Raw genomic sequence first — 18,476 nt, forward strand, 5'->3', positions numbered from 1 at the left:
GAGTCACTAAGGCCAAGGGAAGGAACCCACCCTCGGCCAGTCATTCAATGTCCTGACAACTCAACCTTAGATCTTTCCCAAGCTGGGACCCCTGGACCTTTGGGCCTCTCTTTATCCCTTCCCAGGGCTGTCCCATGACACACCTACCTGGCCAGACTGCAATCTGTCCGCTGACCTGTGGAAAGACAAAAGTAAAAAGCATATGAAATAAAAGGGGTAGAGAAGAGAGACCAACTAGCAGAAAAGAATAAGGAGCCCATAGCCTCGTCTGAGAAAGAACTTTCTCTTGGTTCCCAGGCCACAGTTGCTAGTATCCCTGGACCTTAGGTTTGCCAATTCTTCTTCCCAAAGGGAAAACAGGCATGGATATAGGACAATGAGAATGAGACAGATCATACTTTAGAGAACAATCTGTTAGAAATTTAGCTTTTTATGCTTATGCTGGGTGTCTATGGTGGGAAGTTGTGGAGTGGAGTAGAACATGTTTTCTTGCTCCCAAGTCTGTAAATGTACATACACTCATATACACAGCTGGGGATAGAATGGAAGAAGGAAAAGGAGTTGTCTGGGGAGAGAAGGGAGATGTGCATGTTCTGGTTTTAGATTCATACTAAATTCTGTTAGGTTAGACTGGGGTAGTGAGGCAGACTCTGCTAGGAAATCATAGTTCTCAATCCAGTGGCAGGCCCTAATAAATGAATGGGTCATCGTCAGCTTTAAAAACTGAAATGCAAACTCAGCATGGTGGCTCACACCTGTAATCCGGCCACATGGGAGGCTGAGGCAAGAGGATCTCAAGTTTGAGGCCAGCCTCAGCAAATTAATGAGGCACTTAGTACTTAGTGAGACCCTGTCTCAAAACAAAAAAATACAAAATAAAATAAAGTAAAATGGGCTGGAGATGTGGCTCAGTGGTACAGCATTTCTGGGTCTAATTCCCCATACTAAGACAAAACAAACAAACAAACAAACAAAAAAACCCTGAAATTCAAACCTTAAATTTATAAGAAGTGTTTGTATTTGTATTTATTTTTTGTTTGTTTGGTTTTGGTTTTTGTGGTGCTAGGGATCAAAGCCAGGGCTTCATGCTAGGTGAGCACCCTAACACAGAGCTGCATCCTCAGCCCCACAGACATGTCTTTAAAATTTAAAAATACATCTACATGTATACATGGGTCATAATGTAATATGTGGTGCTTTCTTTGGGCCCATAGTTAATGAAGCTTGATCTGTACTAGACTCAAATTGGATAAACGAAGAGCAAACCTCAGCAGGCACTGAGCCAGTGAAGCAGAGATCAGCTCCTACATTCCCCATTCAAGCTCCTGAAAAGGCAACTCCAAGGGCTGGGGAAGGGCAGTGCTGTTTCTTGTCTTTAAAGCTTGCTAATTGTTGATTACAGTTCAGCTCATCTTGAGCAGCACCATCCCCCACCCCTAACAGCCTCTTCTTACCAAAGGCTCAGCTTTCATCTGCAAAAATATTATTCTGAGCCATTATTTTCAACATCTGTCCCATTTCCATTCTGGAATATTCATACACATCAATTATCCCTCTGTGGCAAGAACAAGGGGCTCTTGCATTATGGTGACAAATACATACAGAAGGCAGGGACATGATGGCTTGCACACAGGAAGATTTACAGCTATTTTTTTTCCCTTTATTGCTACAACTTGTCATCTTTAGATTAAGGCAATTTGCAACACTAATGAATGGTCAACTTTCATCCCTCCAGAGTAGCACATTTGGTGCATACATGGGTGTGAGCAAACACACACACACCCCATGATCCTGCTTCTTATCTTACTTATGAATTATGCAAGTTTGTCTTGACCGAAAAAAAAAATCACAGCTATAACTTGCTTCAAATACTTCTGGGCTTTCTTTTCTTCAGTCTCTGGTGGAGCAATTTGATAATCAAAGAGTAAAGATTTTTCTATAAGCAAAGTTTGACTCTCTTTTTCTTTTTTTTTTTATTGTTGGTCGTTCAAAACATGGGCTGGAGATGTGGCTCAAGCGGTAGCGCGCTCGCTTGACTCTCTTTTTCTGCAGTGCTAGGGATTGAACCCATAGCCTTGTGCATGGGAGGCAAGCACTCTACCAACTGAGCTATATCCCCAGCCCAAGTGTGACTCTGAATGCCTGGACCTGTTTAGTCTGAGTCCCTTGGGTGGTGGAGAGGAAAGAGACCAGAAGTTACGGAAAAGGCTCTCTTTATAGAAAATGCCTTAAAAATCATAAGAGTAAAGGTATTAGAGAAAAGAGAATTAACCACCTGGGGGAACTCTCCAGAGAAGGAAAAGGATAAAGTGAGAACAGTGGGCAGGAGACTCTGGTGTGAAAGGTAGGGCTCCAATCCCTGGGCCAATGAGCCAATGAGCCTCACATGCTTTCCTGGGCTCTGCAGTTTGTCTGATGAGAGCTTGAGAATTTATTTGAAAAAAGTCAGAGCTTTGTGTAAGTGCAGGCTTGCCTGTCACTGAGGTTACCACAGAGTCCCTGTAGCATCTCTCTTCCTCTCCCTCCCATCTTTAAGTGAGGAGATTAGTGGGGCAGGGCACTCAGAAGCATCCCCAACCTGGGAATCCCATTAATCACAGGATGCTGAGAGCTAGGCAGGAGACCTGGGCAGGGTGCCAAACAACCCTGAGGAAGCTTCTCTTTCAACCTTCGCCTTCTGTTTGACATCCGAGAAGACAAAGTCCAGAGTGCCAGTTCTCTGCCTTGCTACTTTCTAGGGTCTGGTTAGGATCATCATCGGAGATGAGACAACCCTATCAGCACGATGGCCTCAGCATGACCACAGGAGAGAGAGGGGGCTGCCACTTAAACAGCACAGGGACCCCTCCAAGTAGAAGGAAGCAGACATTCACCCTGCAACTTAGAAGGCAGCCAAACGTCTGTCTGTCCATCACTCCTGCACCTGAGGATCCTCTCCCTCCTCAGCGGGGCATCTCATCTCACAGCTCCCACCCTTGCCCTTCCTGCTCCAGCCTCAGTCTTGCCACAAGGAACTGGGAATTTTAACAAAGTGTCTGCAGAGGAAATAAGTCTGCAGCCCCATTACCCGGGTTGTGGCAGAGGAGGCAAGGGAGGGGGCCTGGGTGGAGAGCAGGCACGCTCCATTTAAACAAATAGATGATGCACATTAGTGCTTCATTAAGCATTGCCCTTTTCCCATTACTCAAGCAGTCATCTGGGGCGTGTGCTTCCACATTAAAGGGGCTAGGAAAAGAAACGCGTTCATATAACCAGATTGGGTCCACTTGGCTGAGGACAGAGGCGCGTGCTCAGCAAGAGAGCTCAGTGGGACCTGGCCCAGCTGCCAGCCTCCACAGAGCATTCCCACACTCACTTTCTCCCAGGGTTTTCTGCAGAAGGTCGTGCTTGGCTTGTAACTTGGTGATGAGGTTCCTGCCCTCCAGGTACTCCTTCATTTTCTGTAGGGGAGGAGCAGAAAGAATAGTCAGACGCCTAAGGAAAAAAAAATCATGGATTCTTGGCTGGACAATTCCCTTTTTTTGACAAGTCTTTTGGTTTCTGACCCAATTTCTATCAGGTCCATGTTTAAAAAATTTCTTTGAGGCCCAGAGTATATGGCAGCTGCTGATTTTCACGGTGGATTAGTACCCTGCTCTGTGTTTCCATTGGAATTTGACGTTGGCCAGTACAAACAAACAAATGGTCTCCTAAAGCCCCTCATCTATCTCCTTCAGCCACACTGAAGAATAAGAACTGCAGGAAGTGTGAACAGACTCCCAGAGCCCCAGTTTTCTTGGTGTGAAGACACACACCTGCTCTTTGGCATCTCTACTGACATCTCTCCTGCCCTGCCTCTCCCAGGGTGTGTACTGTCATACCTGCACCTGGAGCAATAGCCCCCAGTCCCTGCCTCAGCTGCAAGTCCAGCATGCAGAGCATCTTCATTTGAGCCATATCCTAATCCTAATTGACCTCCTTCACTATTTTGCACAGAATCTTTATGGAAAGCAGCTGTCCCCCACTTGCGCATGCGTGTACACACACACACACACACACACACACACACACACACACACACTTCCAAACCTAAGAGTTGGTTCTGGAAATGCAATGCCACCTGCTCTAACAGCCGGGATAGGATGCTGTGCTGCATTTTCAATTACAATCTCTCATGAAAGCTTGTCTGCCCATGGAGAGACTATAGTTCACTGAAAAATTTATAAAATCTTCAAAACAACCCTATGAATGACTATTATCATGATCCCCATTTTACTGAGGAGAGTATTGAGGTCTGGAGAGATCAAGTTGCTCAAGGTCAGTGAGCAATGGAATTAGAAGGCCAACACAAGGGCTGAGAATACAGCTCAGTGGTACAGTGCTTGCCTATCATGCATGAGGCTCTGGGTTCCATCCCCAATACCACAAAAACTAATATGGAAGATACTATTTCTTTATTAGAGTTGAGAAGATAATAGCAAAGAAGGAGCATATCAAATAAATTGCTCATCACTGCAAGCTAGTAAGTGAAAGCGCCAGGTCGGGGGCCTAGTTTGGACTCTTAATCTGGCTTCTTTTCCACTGCCCCCCACAGTCAGGTCATTCTTGTGGATCTCAGTTTGCCTTGGTTGTCTCCTGCTGCACGGGTTCACCTGCCAGATCAGGGGTCATCTGCCCATGTTTAATTTAGTAGTCCAATGGCAGGGTTTCTCAGAGCGTGATCTGAGAACTACTGGAAACTAGACAAAACATTTTAAACTATAATAGTTCTGCCTGTCTTTTAATGTGTACTAAATAAAACCAGAATTATACATCAAGGCTTTGATTTCAGGGCAATTATCACTTAGGATCAAGACTGAAAAAGAAAAGGTTAAAACAAATGTGAATTACTTCCAGTCTCTATTTTTGTGTATAGTGTGAACTTTTAACTAAGAGTTTGTAGCTGGGTGTGGTGACACACACTTGTAATCCCAGTGACTCAGGAGGCTGAGGCAAGAGGATCACAAGTTCAAAGCTAGCCTCAGCATTTTAGAGAGATCCCTAGGTAACTTATCGAGACCCTGTCTCAAAATAAAAATAGAAAGGGCTGGGATGTAGCTCAGTGGTTAAGCGCCTCTGGGTTCAATCCCTGGTACCAAGCAAACAAGCAAATAAAAAAACAAAATTAAGAGTTTGTATCTCCCTCTCTCTCATTTAAAAACAATGAAAACCCCTGTTTTCTTGGGGATCAGTCCTGGCCCCACCACACTTGCCCACATGGCCCTAATCTCTACTACAGCCCTTCTCGTACAGCTCTGTCACAGATGGTTTATTACTTGTATTTCTCTCCAGAATGTCTCTTCCCTATGGTCAGGAACCATTGCCTTCATTATTCTTCCCATCCCATACCTAGCAAGAGAGTAGACACTCGGTAAATGCATGAAGAATGAGTAATAGATAAGCAATCTCACCCTCCTCTGTATAGAACTGCTGTTAGCAGTTACCAAGCCCTTAAGTGTGTCCCTACTCAAAATTAAATATAAAACAAACCACATACTGAATCATTTCTGCCACCTTCACCAGGACCTGTTCCCCTGGCTCCTTTATGCCTTTGCACGAGAACATCTGCATGAAAATAGGCTCTCGTGTCACCTTCCCCTTTCCATCTGCTCCAGCTGCCAGCTCACCTGCTGCCAGTCTTCCTGGGGTGATATCCTAATCCCCAACTAAAACCTAATTGTGGACTAGGAATAGTACTTTGGGGCCTACAGGTGAGAAGCCTTCAGGAAACATCCATTGCTAATAACACAAACCTCAAAGGCCTCTCTTAGGAAGGTTCTCCCAGGAGACACAAGGGATTCCTAATGAGGAAAATTCACCAAGAAACTATAACCCTCAAAACAAGACCAGACTGCTCAGAATACTGCAAACATACAGAAAGGGGGTAGGTGCAAATTCCTCCCTCTCACTCAAGCTCCTACTTGTGATTCCGAAAATCATTTTTTTCATTCATGTTCACTTACTAGTTAACTCTGGCTGTCACTCAGTGAACCATTAAAATAAATAATAATCTGATAAAGGAGGTATGATGGATTACCTTTTCGGGTTCCATTAAATCCTAACGGATCAAAACTGTGTCAAGGTATGACCTGAATCCCTAATGGTGTGGAAACAATGGTTGGGGTTTTCTGCAGAGGTAAGCTGGGTGTAAAGAGTTAAAGGCATCCTAGGGTTTGCAGATGTGTTATTTATCACTTTCATATAAACCTGGAAGTCAGCACTCATCTGCAGGACAGATAAGCTGGGGACAAATAACATTGCCTTCTTCTGTTGCTGCTGGACAGACACACAGAGAAAGAAGCTGAGACAGCCGAAGACAAGGGAGGAATAGGTGGATTTTTGATGAATTCTGGGGATTAGGGGACCAGGAAAACAGCTGTATATGTGTGGTTTCTAAAATGTCTTCCTTGCCAGGCACTGTGGTGCATGCCTGTAATCCCAGCGACTTGGGAGGCTGAGGCAGGAGGACTGTGAGTTCAAATCCAGCCTCAGCAACTCAGCAAGGCCCTAAGCAACTCAGTGAGCCCCTGTCTCTAAAAAGAAAAGTAAAAGGGGCTGGGGATGTGGCTCAGTGGTTAAGCACCCCTAGATTCAATCCCCAGTAACCCCCTGCCAAAAAAAAAAAAAAAAAATCTCTTCCACGGGCAATAAGTCACATCCTTTATCTAAAACGTGTCTTAATATTAATAACGTATTTTCTTTTATTCCACTTCTTTCACCCTGCTTCTCTCACCAAACACCCAAAAGTAAAGCAATTACCTGAGGTTTTCACTTTACCTAGGGATTTTATTTTACCAGAATAAATCAGATTCCTAAAACAGTCTGACAAATGCTCCCTACTCCATTTTTGTTTTCATTTGATAATATCAAAACAAAATTTCTACAAAAAGTAGGAAAGGAGATAAAAAGTCTATTAAGGCGTTTTGTTGTTTTTTTTCTTTAACACTGTGAAACTTAATTCCATTTTCATATAACTGATTGATTGATTGCCATACTGGGGACTGAACCCAGGGGGACTCTACAGCTGAGTTACAGCTGCCCATCTTTTTGTTTTGAGAAAGTCCTTGCTATGTTGTCCATGCTGGCCTCAGACTTGGGTTCCCCCTACTTCAGCCTCCCAAGTTGCTGGAATTACAGGTGTGCACCACTGTGCCTGGTTTAAATTTCATTTTTACGATCTCATTATTTCTTAATAATTCCTAATTGGTATTGAGAACATTGAGGTTGATTTATTAAAAGGTATTAATACAGTCATTTTTCTTTCTGAGCCCTTCTTCCCTGACATTTTTTCACAGTAAAATGGAATATTCTAGGCCTACCATTTAACTTTGGCCTGCCCTTCTCACTTTGAGCAAATCACTTAACCCCTTTGAGTCTTAGTTTTTCCAGTGGAGAAATAAGAATACTTTCTTTTTCACAAGGTTGCTAAGGATGCGGGAGGACAAGCATGACTGTGATTGGCACAGGGGTTGGTACATGGCAGGTGCTCAGAAAGCATTTCTTATTCCTGAATCACCTGCTTGAGCAACCTAAAAGCATTCCTTCCCTAAACTGCTTTAGGCTAATATATAAGAATACTATGTCAAAATAGGCATGTTTAGGCATTTTTTTTAATAGTAAGGGGCACAAGAATGCTTTTCAAATTTCATTTTTAAAAGTCCTTTCTTGAAATACACTCTTACCATGGGAGTATGAATTGCAGGACTTTGCTTTCACACTGAACTTGGTCTGTGTAAACCCATGGCTGGCTCTAAGTATCTACTGCAGCAAGGGGGTGGGGTGGGAGGAGGAGTGGCTGAGCCTAGAGATACACAGATGTCATTACTGTGGCTGTTCCCCCACCATCCAGGCACACTGACATTTCCCCTCCTCCCCGTCAATTTTTAAAGCAGGAAACAGCTGTTAGAATACATAATAGAGTAAACCTTAAATGGAGCACATCTCGCCAGTTTAATTGGTAGGGCAGGGGCATTCACTCATTTTGTACCTGTTTAGCACATGTTTACCAAAGACTGCAGGATACCAGGATAGGAAAAGGTCTCAGACCACAAATTCCAAGTTTATTGGTCTAACACACACTGCTCCACTGGCCAAACCTGTCCCTAAGAATTCAGGTAGTCTGACTTTGTTATTTTATCAGCCATCATCCTTAAACTCTTTCTCATTCCACCCCAATGCAAGAACCTCTTACTCTAACACTCCAATGAAATAGTTGGGACAAATGCCAGCCTTCTAATTTTGATAATTCTTGGCTAAACAGTGAGCACTACAGTCTACGAGGAGAGAACTGGCGGAACAAAGGATCATATATCCACCTATTGGAATTCTGTCCAACTATTGAAAAAGGAAGCAGATCTTTTTGGTTTTGGACTAACATGAAAATATACAGAACAAATTAAGTAATAAAAGTAAAGAACAGTATGAGTGGTATACTTCTACTTGTCATTCTATTTTATTTCATTACATTTCTAATGCAATTCATTGTATTAAAGGTTATTTACCAACGTATTATTAGTGGTTTCCTATGCATGGAACATCCCTGGAAGGACACAGAACTAGTTTCAATCACTGGCAGGGGAAGAAGAAGCAGGGGTCAAGGATAGGGCAAGGATTTACTTTTTCATGTACAGCCTTTTGAAATTTTTGTATTTTCTTTTAAAACCCTTATTTTAAAGAATCACAATTGCTGGGCGTGGTGGTACATGCCTGTAATCTCAGTGGCTTGGGAGGCTGATTGTGAGTTCAAAGCCAGCCTAAGCAACTTATTGAGGCCCTAAGCAACTCAGCAAGACCCTGTCTCTAAATAAAATATAAAAAAGGGTTGCGGATGAGGTTCAGTGGGTAAGTGCTCCTGGGTTTATCCCTGGTACCAGGAAAAAAGAATCACAATGAAAATGGTAGCCCAAAAAAAAAAAAAAAAAAGTAATCATCACTGGATGATGTGTTTTTGAAGGTGGGTGATAGACACCAAGTCCAGGAGATCAGGAAACATTTCCCTTCCTATAGTAAATAAGAGGGGAAAGCTGAGCTGTTCCTGAGCCTTGCCCTTCAGCTCTACTTCTTCAGCAGGGTGCAGAGGAAAAGCCCATGACTAGAGATTTCTGGGTTCATCTGCTGCTGAAGACCCTGACCAAGCTACATGTCCTCTCTGGATTTGTTTTTATTTGTTTTATTTGGCTGGTTGGTTGGCTTTCAATCTTTCAAATGAGAAGGTTAGGTTAGATGATTTTGAAAATTTGCTTTAAGCTAGAAAATTTCATGATTATTTTCCTGAGATTCCTGCAAGCCAGTGACCTTTATAGATCATACTTCAAATTTCTAATTGATGTCACCTGGACAGATTAATCTGGTTATAGCCTCAAGTGGTCAGAAAACTATCCCAGAGGACTGGGGACACAGTCCTCTGGGATAGTTTGGTAGAGTGCATGCCTCACATGCACAAGGCCCTGGGTTTGATTCCCAGCACCAACAGTCACTAGTATGGCATTATGTAAAAATGTGAATGTGTAACAGATGTGATTCTGCAATCTGTATTTGGGGTAAAAATGGGAGTTCATAACTCACTTGAAACTAATGTTTGAAATATGATATGTCAAGAGCTTTGTAAGGTTTTGAACAACCAATAAAAAAAAAAAAAAAAAAAAAAAAACTATCCCAGAAATCCTCTTAGTCACTAGGTACACTATCTAGGAGTCAAGCCACAAGGGACCTCTTCTCAACTTTCCAAAAGAAGGGCACAGAGAAGTAAAGACACAGAGGGCTTTGTATGGTTTGGCAAGCATGGGCAACCCCTCCATTTAACATGGGCATCTTTTCTTGAATGTCCATTTTACCACCCAAAACAAGCCCTCTTATTATGAGTTGAATTATCTGAAACATTTCAGTGCCAGTAACAAAAATGATGAACTCTCTTCTAAATCCATTTCTGAATAAACCCAGACAAAAACCATTCCTGTAAGCCACGGAAATCTGCACACAATTTTGATAAGTAGCACCATGTCCTCAAAAGACAGGAAATGGGTTAGAGGATGTCAGTGCATTTAGATAGGTGAAGGGTGAACAGGATTTAAGAGGTCACCAGCTGGATGGAATAGGGTCATTCTGCTTTTACTAACTTTGAATACAAATATTATAGATTTATTTAAGCCAAAAAATAATTCTAACAGAAACTGTCTTAAATAGATTTTATGTCCCAAATTTTCTTAATTTAAAAAAATGGAAATCTTCCTCAACATAACAAGATTAAGGCATTTGTATCTAAGCAACTCAGACAGATTAGCCAAACAGTCCAATAGAGAGTACTCAACAAGCTCCTGAGATGACGAAGCTTGGGGCAGCAACACAGCCCTAATTACAGTCAAGGTGTTCTCTGAACCCGAGACCCAGGTTTTTGATTGAATTTATGCTTTTACACATGCTGATCCTTCCTCAAAGAATACTATTCTCCTCCACAGTCTTCTGCCTGGTTCACTTGACCTTCAAGATCAAGCACAAAAGTCACCTTTTGTGATGCTTCCTGAGTGCCATGAATCTTGGTTGCCATTTTATACACACGGGCATGCACACATGCATTTAAAAAATCTTAAGTTTCCAGTGTTCAACATCTCCAGCAATTAGAGAAATGCAAATCAAAACTACACTGAGATTCCACCTGACTCCACTCAGAATGGCAATCATCAAGAATACAAGCAACAATAAATATTGGTGAGGATGTGGGGGAAAAGGTATTCTCATACATTGCTGGTAGGATTGCAAATTGGTGCAACTACTCTGGAAAGCAGTATGGAGATTCCTCAGAAAACGTGGAATGGATTCACCATTTGATCAAGTCATCCTACTCCTAGGTTTATACCCAAAGCACTAAAAATCAGCATACTACAGTGACACAGCCTCATCAATGTTTGTAGCAGCAGAATTCACAATAGCTAAACTATGGAACCCAACCTAGGTGCTTTTCAATGGATGAATAGATAAAGAAACTATGGTAGATATACCCAATGGAATATTACTCAGCCTTAAAGAAGAATAAAATTATGGCATTTTCCAGTAAATGGATGAAACTGAAAAATATTATGCTAAGTGAAATAATCTAGTCCCAAAGAACCAAAGGCCATTTTTTTTTTGCATTTCTCTAATTGCTGGAGATGTTTTCTCTGATATGCATATGCTAATTCATAATAGTGGAAGGAGAGAATAGAGGTATTTTGGACTAAACAGAGGGGAGTGAAGGAAGGGGAGGGTGGAGGAGGGGTAAGAATGATAGTATAATGAACCAGACATTATTACCCTATGTGCATATATGACTACAAGATCTGTATAACTCTGCATCATGTACAACAAAATGAATAAGAAGTTCTACTCTATTTATGTATGATGTGTCAAAATGCATTCTTCTATCATGTAAAACTAATTAGAACAAATAAAAAATATATTTAATTTTTTTTTTAATTTCATTTTTAATTACAAAAATCAATCCATTCTGTCAGGTGTGATGGCACACACCTGTAATGTCAGTGGCTTCAGAGGCTGAGACAAGGAGGAACGCCAGTTCAAAGACAACCTCAGCAACTTAGAGAGGTCTTAAGAAACTTAGAGAGATCCTGTCTCAAAATCAGAAACAGAACAAAACAAAAGGGCTGGGAATATTGCTCAGTGGTTTAATCCCCGGTACCAAAAATACTCCAAAAACCAAAAACCAAAACAACAGCAACAAAAAACCCACCAAAACCTAAAAAATAACAAAAACAAAAATCCCCTCAAACTAATGCATTCTAACTGTTTAGAGACAAAGTAAAAATGAAAAGTTCTCCTTTATATGCCCAAGTCCATTATGCCCCCCTCCATCTTAATATTCTTCTCATTCCCAGCCTAGAGCACAGTGTCTGGCACATAGTAAATCCACAATAAATGATCAATGAATAAATTGGCAGTGATTAATATTAACATGATGATGTTGAAAATAAAATTTCAGCATTTACTGAAATGATGATGAACTATGATCCAGGCAATGTGTTAAATATTTTGCAAAAATTATTGAATAAACCAAAATGTCATTCCATTATTTTTTTGGATAGATTTTAGTATATTACTCAGTGACTTTAAAAATGTTGTAATTAAATGCTTAAATTATAAAAATGTGTTCAGTAGTATCCCATAGTTTGCAATAAGAATATAAATATATATTATCGTATGTATTTGTATATGCATAGAAAAATACTAAAAGGAAATATATCCTACCACCATTATATTTCTGGATGATAGGATTGTAGATTATTTTTATTTTCATCTTTTTAAGTTTCATACAATAAACATGTTTTTCTTTGTATAACTTTTTTGGAAATTATTTTAGAAGAATAATACCCTTAAATCACTCCCTTTCAACAGTCTTTTCAAGATCAAGGAAAAAACCCCCAAGAATTCTGAGCTTGATTAATTAAAAAACAGATTTTTTTAAAAATTAGCAAATTATTAGTGTTCCTTATGCAGAAAGGGCAATGTTCAAAGGAGAATTAAACAAATTGTTCCAGTTGGAGGAAAAATTCAATTTAGTGCATGCAGACTGTGCTTCTTGACTGAAAAACAAGTTAATTCCTTTCATTCGGAATCAGTATGCATATTCACTGGCTATATTTCATCTCACATCTGCAAACTTAATTTTTCCTTTCTTGGTCTTTGGAAGATTAGGAAATAAATTTTAGTCCAGGCAACAATAAATCCTACTTGGCAAGCTCAAAATAACTTAATTATTAAAAAGCAGCACCAAAAACCAGCTAGCAACCTTCCAAGGACTGTTAACACCACTTAAAAAAAAAAATGGGTCCATCTGTCTAAAAGGAGACTAAACATACATGAATAACAAAATACAATGTTTTGGAAATGCTCTGCTAAACAACAATGTTGTATATTGTCAGTACCTTTAAATTTTAGCAATAATTATGAAAAACAATTCCCCAATAATGAATGTTACAAAATAATGTCATCACATCACCTGGAGGAGACTTAGACTTTTAAAACCAAGGTACCTGTAAGGCAGGATATTTGGATGTAGTTCCCAAGAACCAACATGATTCCCTGTGGCTGAGAAGAAAGCTTTCAAATGAAAGCCTACTAGCTGCTTAAAAAAGTCTTTTAACAATTTTTGGTAGTAGGTAGGCAAAGTGGTACATGATTGAAATCCCAGTAGCTCAGGAAGCTGAGGCAGGAGGATCTTGAGTTCAAGATCAGCCTTAGGATCTTAATGAGGCCCTAAGCAACTCAGTGAGACCCTGTCTCTAAATAAAATATAAAAAAGGGTTGGGGAAGTGGCTCAGTGGTTAAGCACCTCTGGGTTCAATCCCTTATACCAAAAAAAAAAAAAAAATCTTGGTAGTATATTTGGGAATGTCCCTTCTTCCTTGGGGAGAGGGTCCCTGTTAGACATATACAACTTGTAGACACTGTCCCTTTAAGTGCAGAGATGGTCTCTAAATATGCCCAGATTTAAATCTAGGATATTCAAAGGCTGCCTTTCCAACATTTGACAAGGACTCTGAGTTCTAAAGCTCCCTAGGGTGCCACAGTGCCTGCTGATGTTCTTTACAGGCCACTGAGAGCTGAGCTTGGTGGCACACATCTCTAATCCTAATAGCTCTGGAGGCTGAAGCAAGAGGATCACAAGTTCAAAGCCAGTCTCAGCAAAAGCGAGATGCTAAGCCACTCAGTGAGACCCTGTTTCCAAATAAAATATAAAATAGGTCTGGGGATGTGGATCAGTGGTTGAGTGCTCCTGAGTTCAATCCCCGGTACAAAAAAATAAATAAATAAAATAACAAAATAAAGGCCACTGAGCTCCCTTACTGTGAAATAAAACTGCTCTGTCTCTTGCTGGTTGGCTCTCCTCTTAGCGATGCTAGGCTTGCTCATGAAGGTTTCTGAGACAGTTGATTTGACAGATTCCATAGAATTGCTGTACTGGAAGCAGTCAGACACATCAAAATCCTCGACCGTCACAATGTCCTGGATGGTCTGCAGGGTGGCCTCCATTGTTTTCTTTACCTGTGGTGACAAGGGTCAACATAATGCATGAGGGGCAGGCTGCAAAGAGCCAGTGATAGAGAAGCTTGGAGAAGTGATAGAGGAGTGGGCTGGGAAGGCTGCAAGATACCACAGAAGGTGCAGCTGTGCTTCCCACTGGATGGTGTTAAGAGAGTGATAAAAGTCACATGGACCCTACCACAGCATGCTACCCTCTTTAGTGAGGACCTAAAAACCATCACCTGCTTTGTGCTTTTTATTCGACTCAGGACTCAGTTCTTTTACTTAATGTGTACTTTTGAAATTTAACATTAGCTCTTTGTTCTAATAAAAGTACACCACTGTACAAAGAGCTGGTTAAAACATCTGATGGGCAGAGTCCTGCAGCGTCTCAGGTTCTGTTTTCTGAGCTTCAACAAATTGATGAATTTGTTTCCCTATTTGCAAACCAAGGGACCCATCTGCAGTCCTTCCTGATCTTACTGGGAAAAGTAAGACTTACTAAGATGCAAGGTAAGAGGCCATGTGAGCGCAAAAGAAAGCTGGATCACTGATCAAACTGCCCTTTTGAACTGGCTGTTGAAAGAAAATCTGCTGGGCCCAGAAGAAAGTCACCCTTTCTGAAGAGGATGGAGATGTTTGAAGTGTCAAAGTCAAAGGCCTCTGTTTATTTGAAAATGCTGGAAAAAGCCAGGCATGAGGGGGTGGTTTCAGAGACACAATATTGTCCACACAGCTGCCAAGTGCCATTTTGATTAAACGTGGAGAGAGGGGGAAAAAGCATTTTGCAAAAGCTCAAAATAGAGCACAACCTTTGGCAATGCAAGAGCAACTTCCTGGAGTTCAAGGGCAGGATGTAGCAGGGGGAAAGTCCAAGCCTACATTTGGCTAGGAAATGTTTGCGGCAGCCCGGACATTCTCTGCATGCTCCTTCCACCTGCTCCCAGTTGGGGAGCAGCAAGAAATTCAACAGAGAACCTCACAGGGGGCTCTGAGCCTCCTATGTGGGGAACTTACCTCTTCATTCTCAATCTTCAGAGTGGATAAGCGGGACTGTAGCTGTTGGCATCTCTGCACCAGCTCACTCTGAACAGGCTGCTGGGCACAGAGCTGGGAGGCCTGCCAGAAGAAAATCACACCAGGTCAGGAAGAGGACACAGTTCTTTTGGTGGCTCAGAATTCTCATTACTCCTAATAAAACTAATTCAAGGTGTAAGGCTTGCAGTTTCTATTGGAAACAAAATCTAAAGTCAATGTGTGGGGACCTCTTCTAGGACCAAAGAGCACACGAAAGGAATGGGGAGAGGGATCAGTTTGGAAAGACCAGGTTTCTCTCATTGGCATCCCTCCACAGGCTGGTGCTTGGCTGAAGCAGGTCTACAGAGGGTCCACAGATCCGTGGAAGGCTGAGGAAGCCGGAAAAGAGTACCTTGGGCAGCCCCAGCTCCAGAAATACAATGCTTTGGCACAGTGAGGATTTCCTGCTGGAGGTCCAAGTGGCCACCTCTCCAGCCCTTCCCTCCTCCCGCTTCATACACCAGAGTGAGAGCAGGAGAGAAGTAGGTCAGGAGGCTAACTTGCCACTCTTGGCAGCCAGCATGTGTTTATAAATCCAGGCCATGCACGACTCCATGGCTGACTCAATGAGAGAGTACGCGAAGCAGGGAACATGTTCATAAGCTGTGCTGGGGGCCCCAGAGGGCATGGAATCTGGTGGAGTGTGACATTTTCCAAAGAGCTATCATTTTACCCCAGGTCTTTACTAGATCTGTGTGGGAGAGGATCTTCTGCAACTTGCCCTTCCCCCAAGGAAGCTTTCTCCTATGTGAAGGGACTGCCAATCTATGGTCCTTCTTGATGGGGGTGTGACTGTGGCATGATGTCACCCACAGTCCCTAAGATGACTGAAGAAGAGCAGAAGGCAGGACCCATGTGCAGGCAGCTCCTGTCATCTTGCTACCATGTGTCCTTTAGCTCTTGTCTGAAGAGAGCCATCTAGATAAAACTGAATCCTTCCTCAGCATCGAGTGGGCACATTCATATGCTCACAGACAGTTCTCTTGCTTGAAACACAAAACCTCCCTTCAAATGGAGGGGGCTGGGACTTGACCTTTTCATCCATTGGCTTTTAAGCTCTCAACTGCTTTGACCTCTTCTCTGGGCTGACAGGCTGACCCAAGCCAGCTCTCAGATCTGAAGAGAGCTGACTTCATTCTGGCTCTTGGATAAGTAGACACAATGGAGAGAGCTTGGTGGCCAGAAAGAGTTAGTGCCAAGAGTGAAACTCTCTGGCTGCCTGATGTCACCAGTCAGGCATTCAGAGCCCCACAAGCCTCTGGGGGCACCAAGAGTAGAGACAGGCACCGCCGCCTAGTGCCTCTGAGAATGCTTGGCATCCATTCATGTGTTGAGGGCCCCACAACACCAGTCAGCGTGGGGCCTTGGTCAATCTCAGGGCTTCTGGTCAAAATGCCACCCGAACTCTGGCCCTACTTCAAGGACTTCCAGGCAGCTCCTCATGCTGCCTCCACTGTCTACAGACAACCCACACTGATGAGGACAGACTAGCCTCAGGGACCAAGAACGACTTTCTCTCTCAACTCTTTTTATTTTCCATTTTAGGAAGGCTAGGCTAGAATGTGGAACCTTGTAAGCTCTAGGTCTGGCCTTGACCCCTGCCTGGCTTAGCTATTGATCAGATAGCTATAAGACATAAAAAGAGCACCCAGGCAGAAGAATGAGGTATTGATTTTTAAAGTAACCCAGACCTGGCAGGGAGACGTCATGGAGGAAAATCCACCTCCAAGTCTGTTCCTTTAAGACGCAGCAGAGCTGCTGATGCATGCTTTGGCAGGGGTCTCTTACCAGGGTGCAAGGTAATGCATTCCAGCTGTGCTCTGGAGAATGGAAATGTGGCTCTGACAGGGAGAGGAGGGGGCCTGAGTACCCAGCATCTGGATTCCCCCTTTATGGAGACAAGCTGTTTGGCTCAGAAGACAACACAGTCAACACCAGGAAATGCATCCCTCTGCTCAGCTGGTCCCCAAGTAAAACTGAAGCTTGGGAAGGAATCTCAGAGGCAGCTGGGGAAGGGGCTTAGAAGGCAAATTTGACCAGGAGCCAGGGCAGGTGAGGAATGGGGCTTCTGGGGGGTTGGTGACACCCTTCCCCCAACTCTAACTGCACATGCAGCGTCGCATTCCCCATCTGTTCAGACGCTGACATCTCCTAAGCCACAGCAATGGAAACATTCTGTAAGTGGTTTGGTTTTTTCCCAAGAAGGAGAGGAAAGAAATCCTTTCCACACTTTTGTCTTCAGGACAGAAATGTCCCACTCTCTATAGTGGCCTATTGATGAAAGCAAATCTTTTGGTTACACAGCTACAGTTGTCATTCTGGAGCAGGGCTTTCTAAGGAGTCTGGATGCTAATCCTAAAGGAAGCACTACACTTGGCAAGAGCACATTGCTGTTTTTTGGTCCCCTAGCATCTGCGCCTTTTTCTTTTGATAACTTTGGTCTGACTGTCCTTAAGGAGAACCTCCTACTCTACAACTCAAGCCAAGTTCTTTGGATGAAGCATGTGACCCAGGCATAAGCCAGGAAGTCAACTGATACCCAGCCACAGTGACTGGCTCAGGGATAAGCACATCACCCAATCAAAGCCAGTGGACCCAGCAAGACCTCTGTGGGGATTTTGAGGAGGGAGGCAGATCCTCATCCTTTGGATTCTAATCTTTAGGGAGATGAGGCTGGGAATACAGTTATCTTGCCACCAGGTAAGATCCTGAGAATGGAAGTAAGCAGACAAAAAAAGAAAAAAAAAATTGAGCTGTGTAAAGTTCCTGCTCCTAAATCCAACCATGCCTGAAGGTCCATCCTGACCCTCTCTGTCATGGAGGCCTATACACCCTCCATCTGATTTGTAGTTGAAATGGTGAATCCCAACCTCAGGAAGGAGGTTTACTCTGATTTAGATGCACAAACACCACAAGGAGAACCAAAGATTAAGAGCAATGAAAACCAAGAGCTTCTCTTTCCTCTCTCTTTATACCCTTCTTATTCTAGTCAATGGAGGTAACGAATCCCCAACATGGCCCCCAATTCATGCTCCCTTTCCTTGGCAACCAGCTTCAGGCTTTCAGGATCACCTCTTAGCTACTGTCCTTTCTGGAAATACCCATGCTATTTTGTTCAATACCCAAGGAAAACTACACCATTTATCATAATCTTCTGAACCCAGGAGAATAGATCCTTCAAAACTCTGAAAAATGACAAGATCACTTCATTCCTATGTTTAGCCTGCCCTCCTTCCCCCACAGAAGCCTCTAGGGCCTGGCCCTACCTCAGCTCTCACTTCTTCCAGACCCACCCCACTTGGAGGACCCCTTCCCCAACTTTCCTTTCACCTACAAACTCTCAGTAGTTTTTAGAATGTACCAGATAA

General features: G+C 42.7%; 1 protein-coding gene across 2 annotated transcripts in view; it reads right to left on the minus strand.

The window, feature by feature from the left end:
• Positions 1 to 18,476, minus strand: part of Srgap2 (SLIT-ROBO Rho GTPase activating protein 2) — a 240,927-nt gene that overhangs the window by 41,198 nt on the left and 181,253 nt on the right. For both annotated transcript variants that reach the window (XM_026387464.2, XM_026387465.2), the window contains exons 9-12: positions 15,049 to 15,150; positions 13,855 to 14,052; positions 3,356 to 3,440; positions 148 to 175 (exon numbers count right to left, since the gene is read on the minus strand). In XM_026387464.2, coding sequence (XP_026243249.1) covers positions 148 to 175; positions 3,356 to 3,440; positions 13,855 to 14,052; positions 15,049 to 15,150 — 413 coding nt within the window. The remainder of the gene's footprint in view (positions 1 to 147; positions 176 to 3,355; positions 3,441 to 13,854; positions 14,053 to 15,048; positions 15,151 to 18,476) is intronic.

Source organism: Urocitellus parryii, chromosome 9 (genome assembly GCF_045843805.1).
Source record: "Urocitellus parryii isolate mUroPar1 chromosome 9, mUroPar1.hap1, whole genome shotgun sequence".
Lineage (NCBI taxonomy): Eukaryota > Metazoa > Chordata > Mammalia > Rodentia > Sciuridae > Urocitellus > Urocitellus parryii.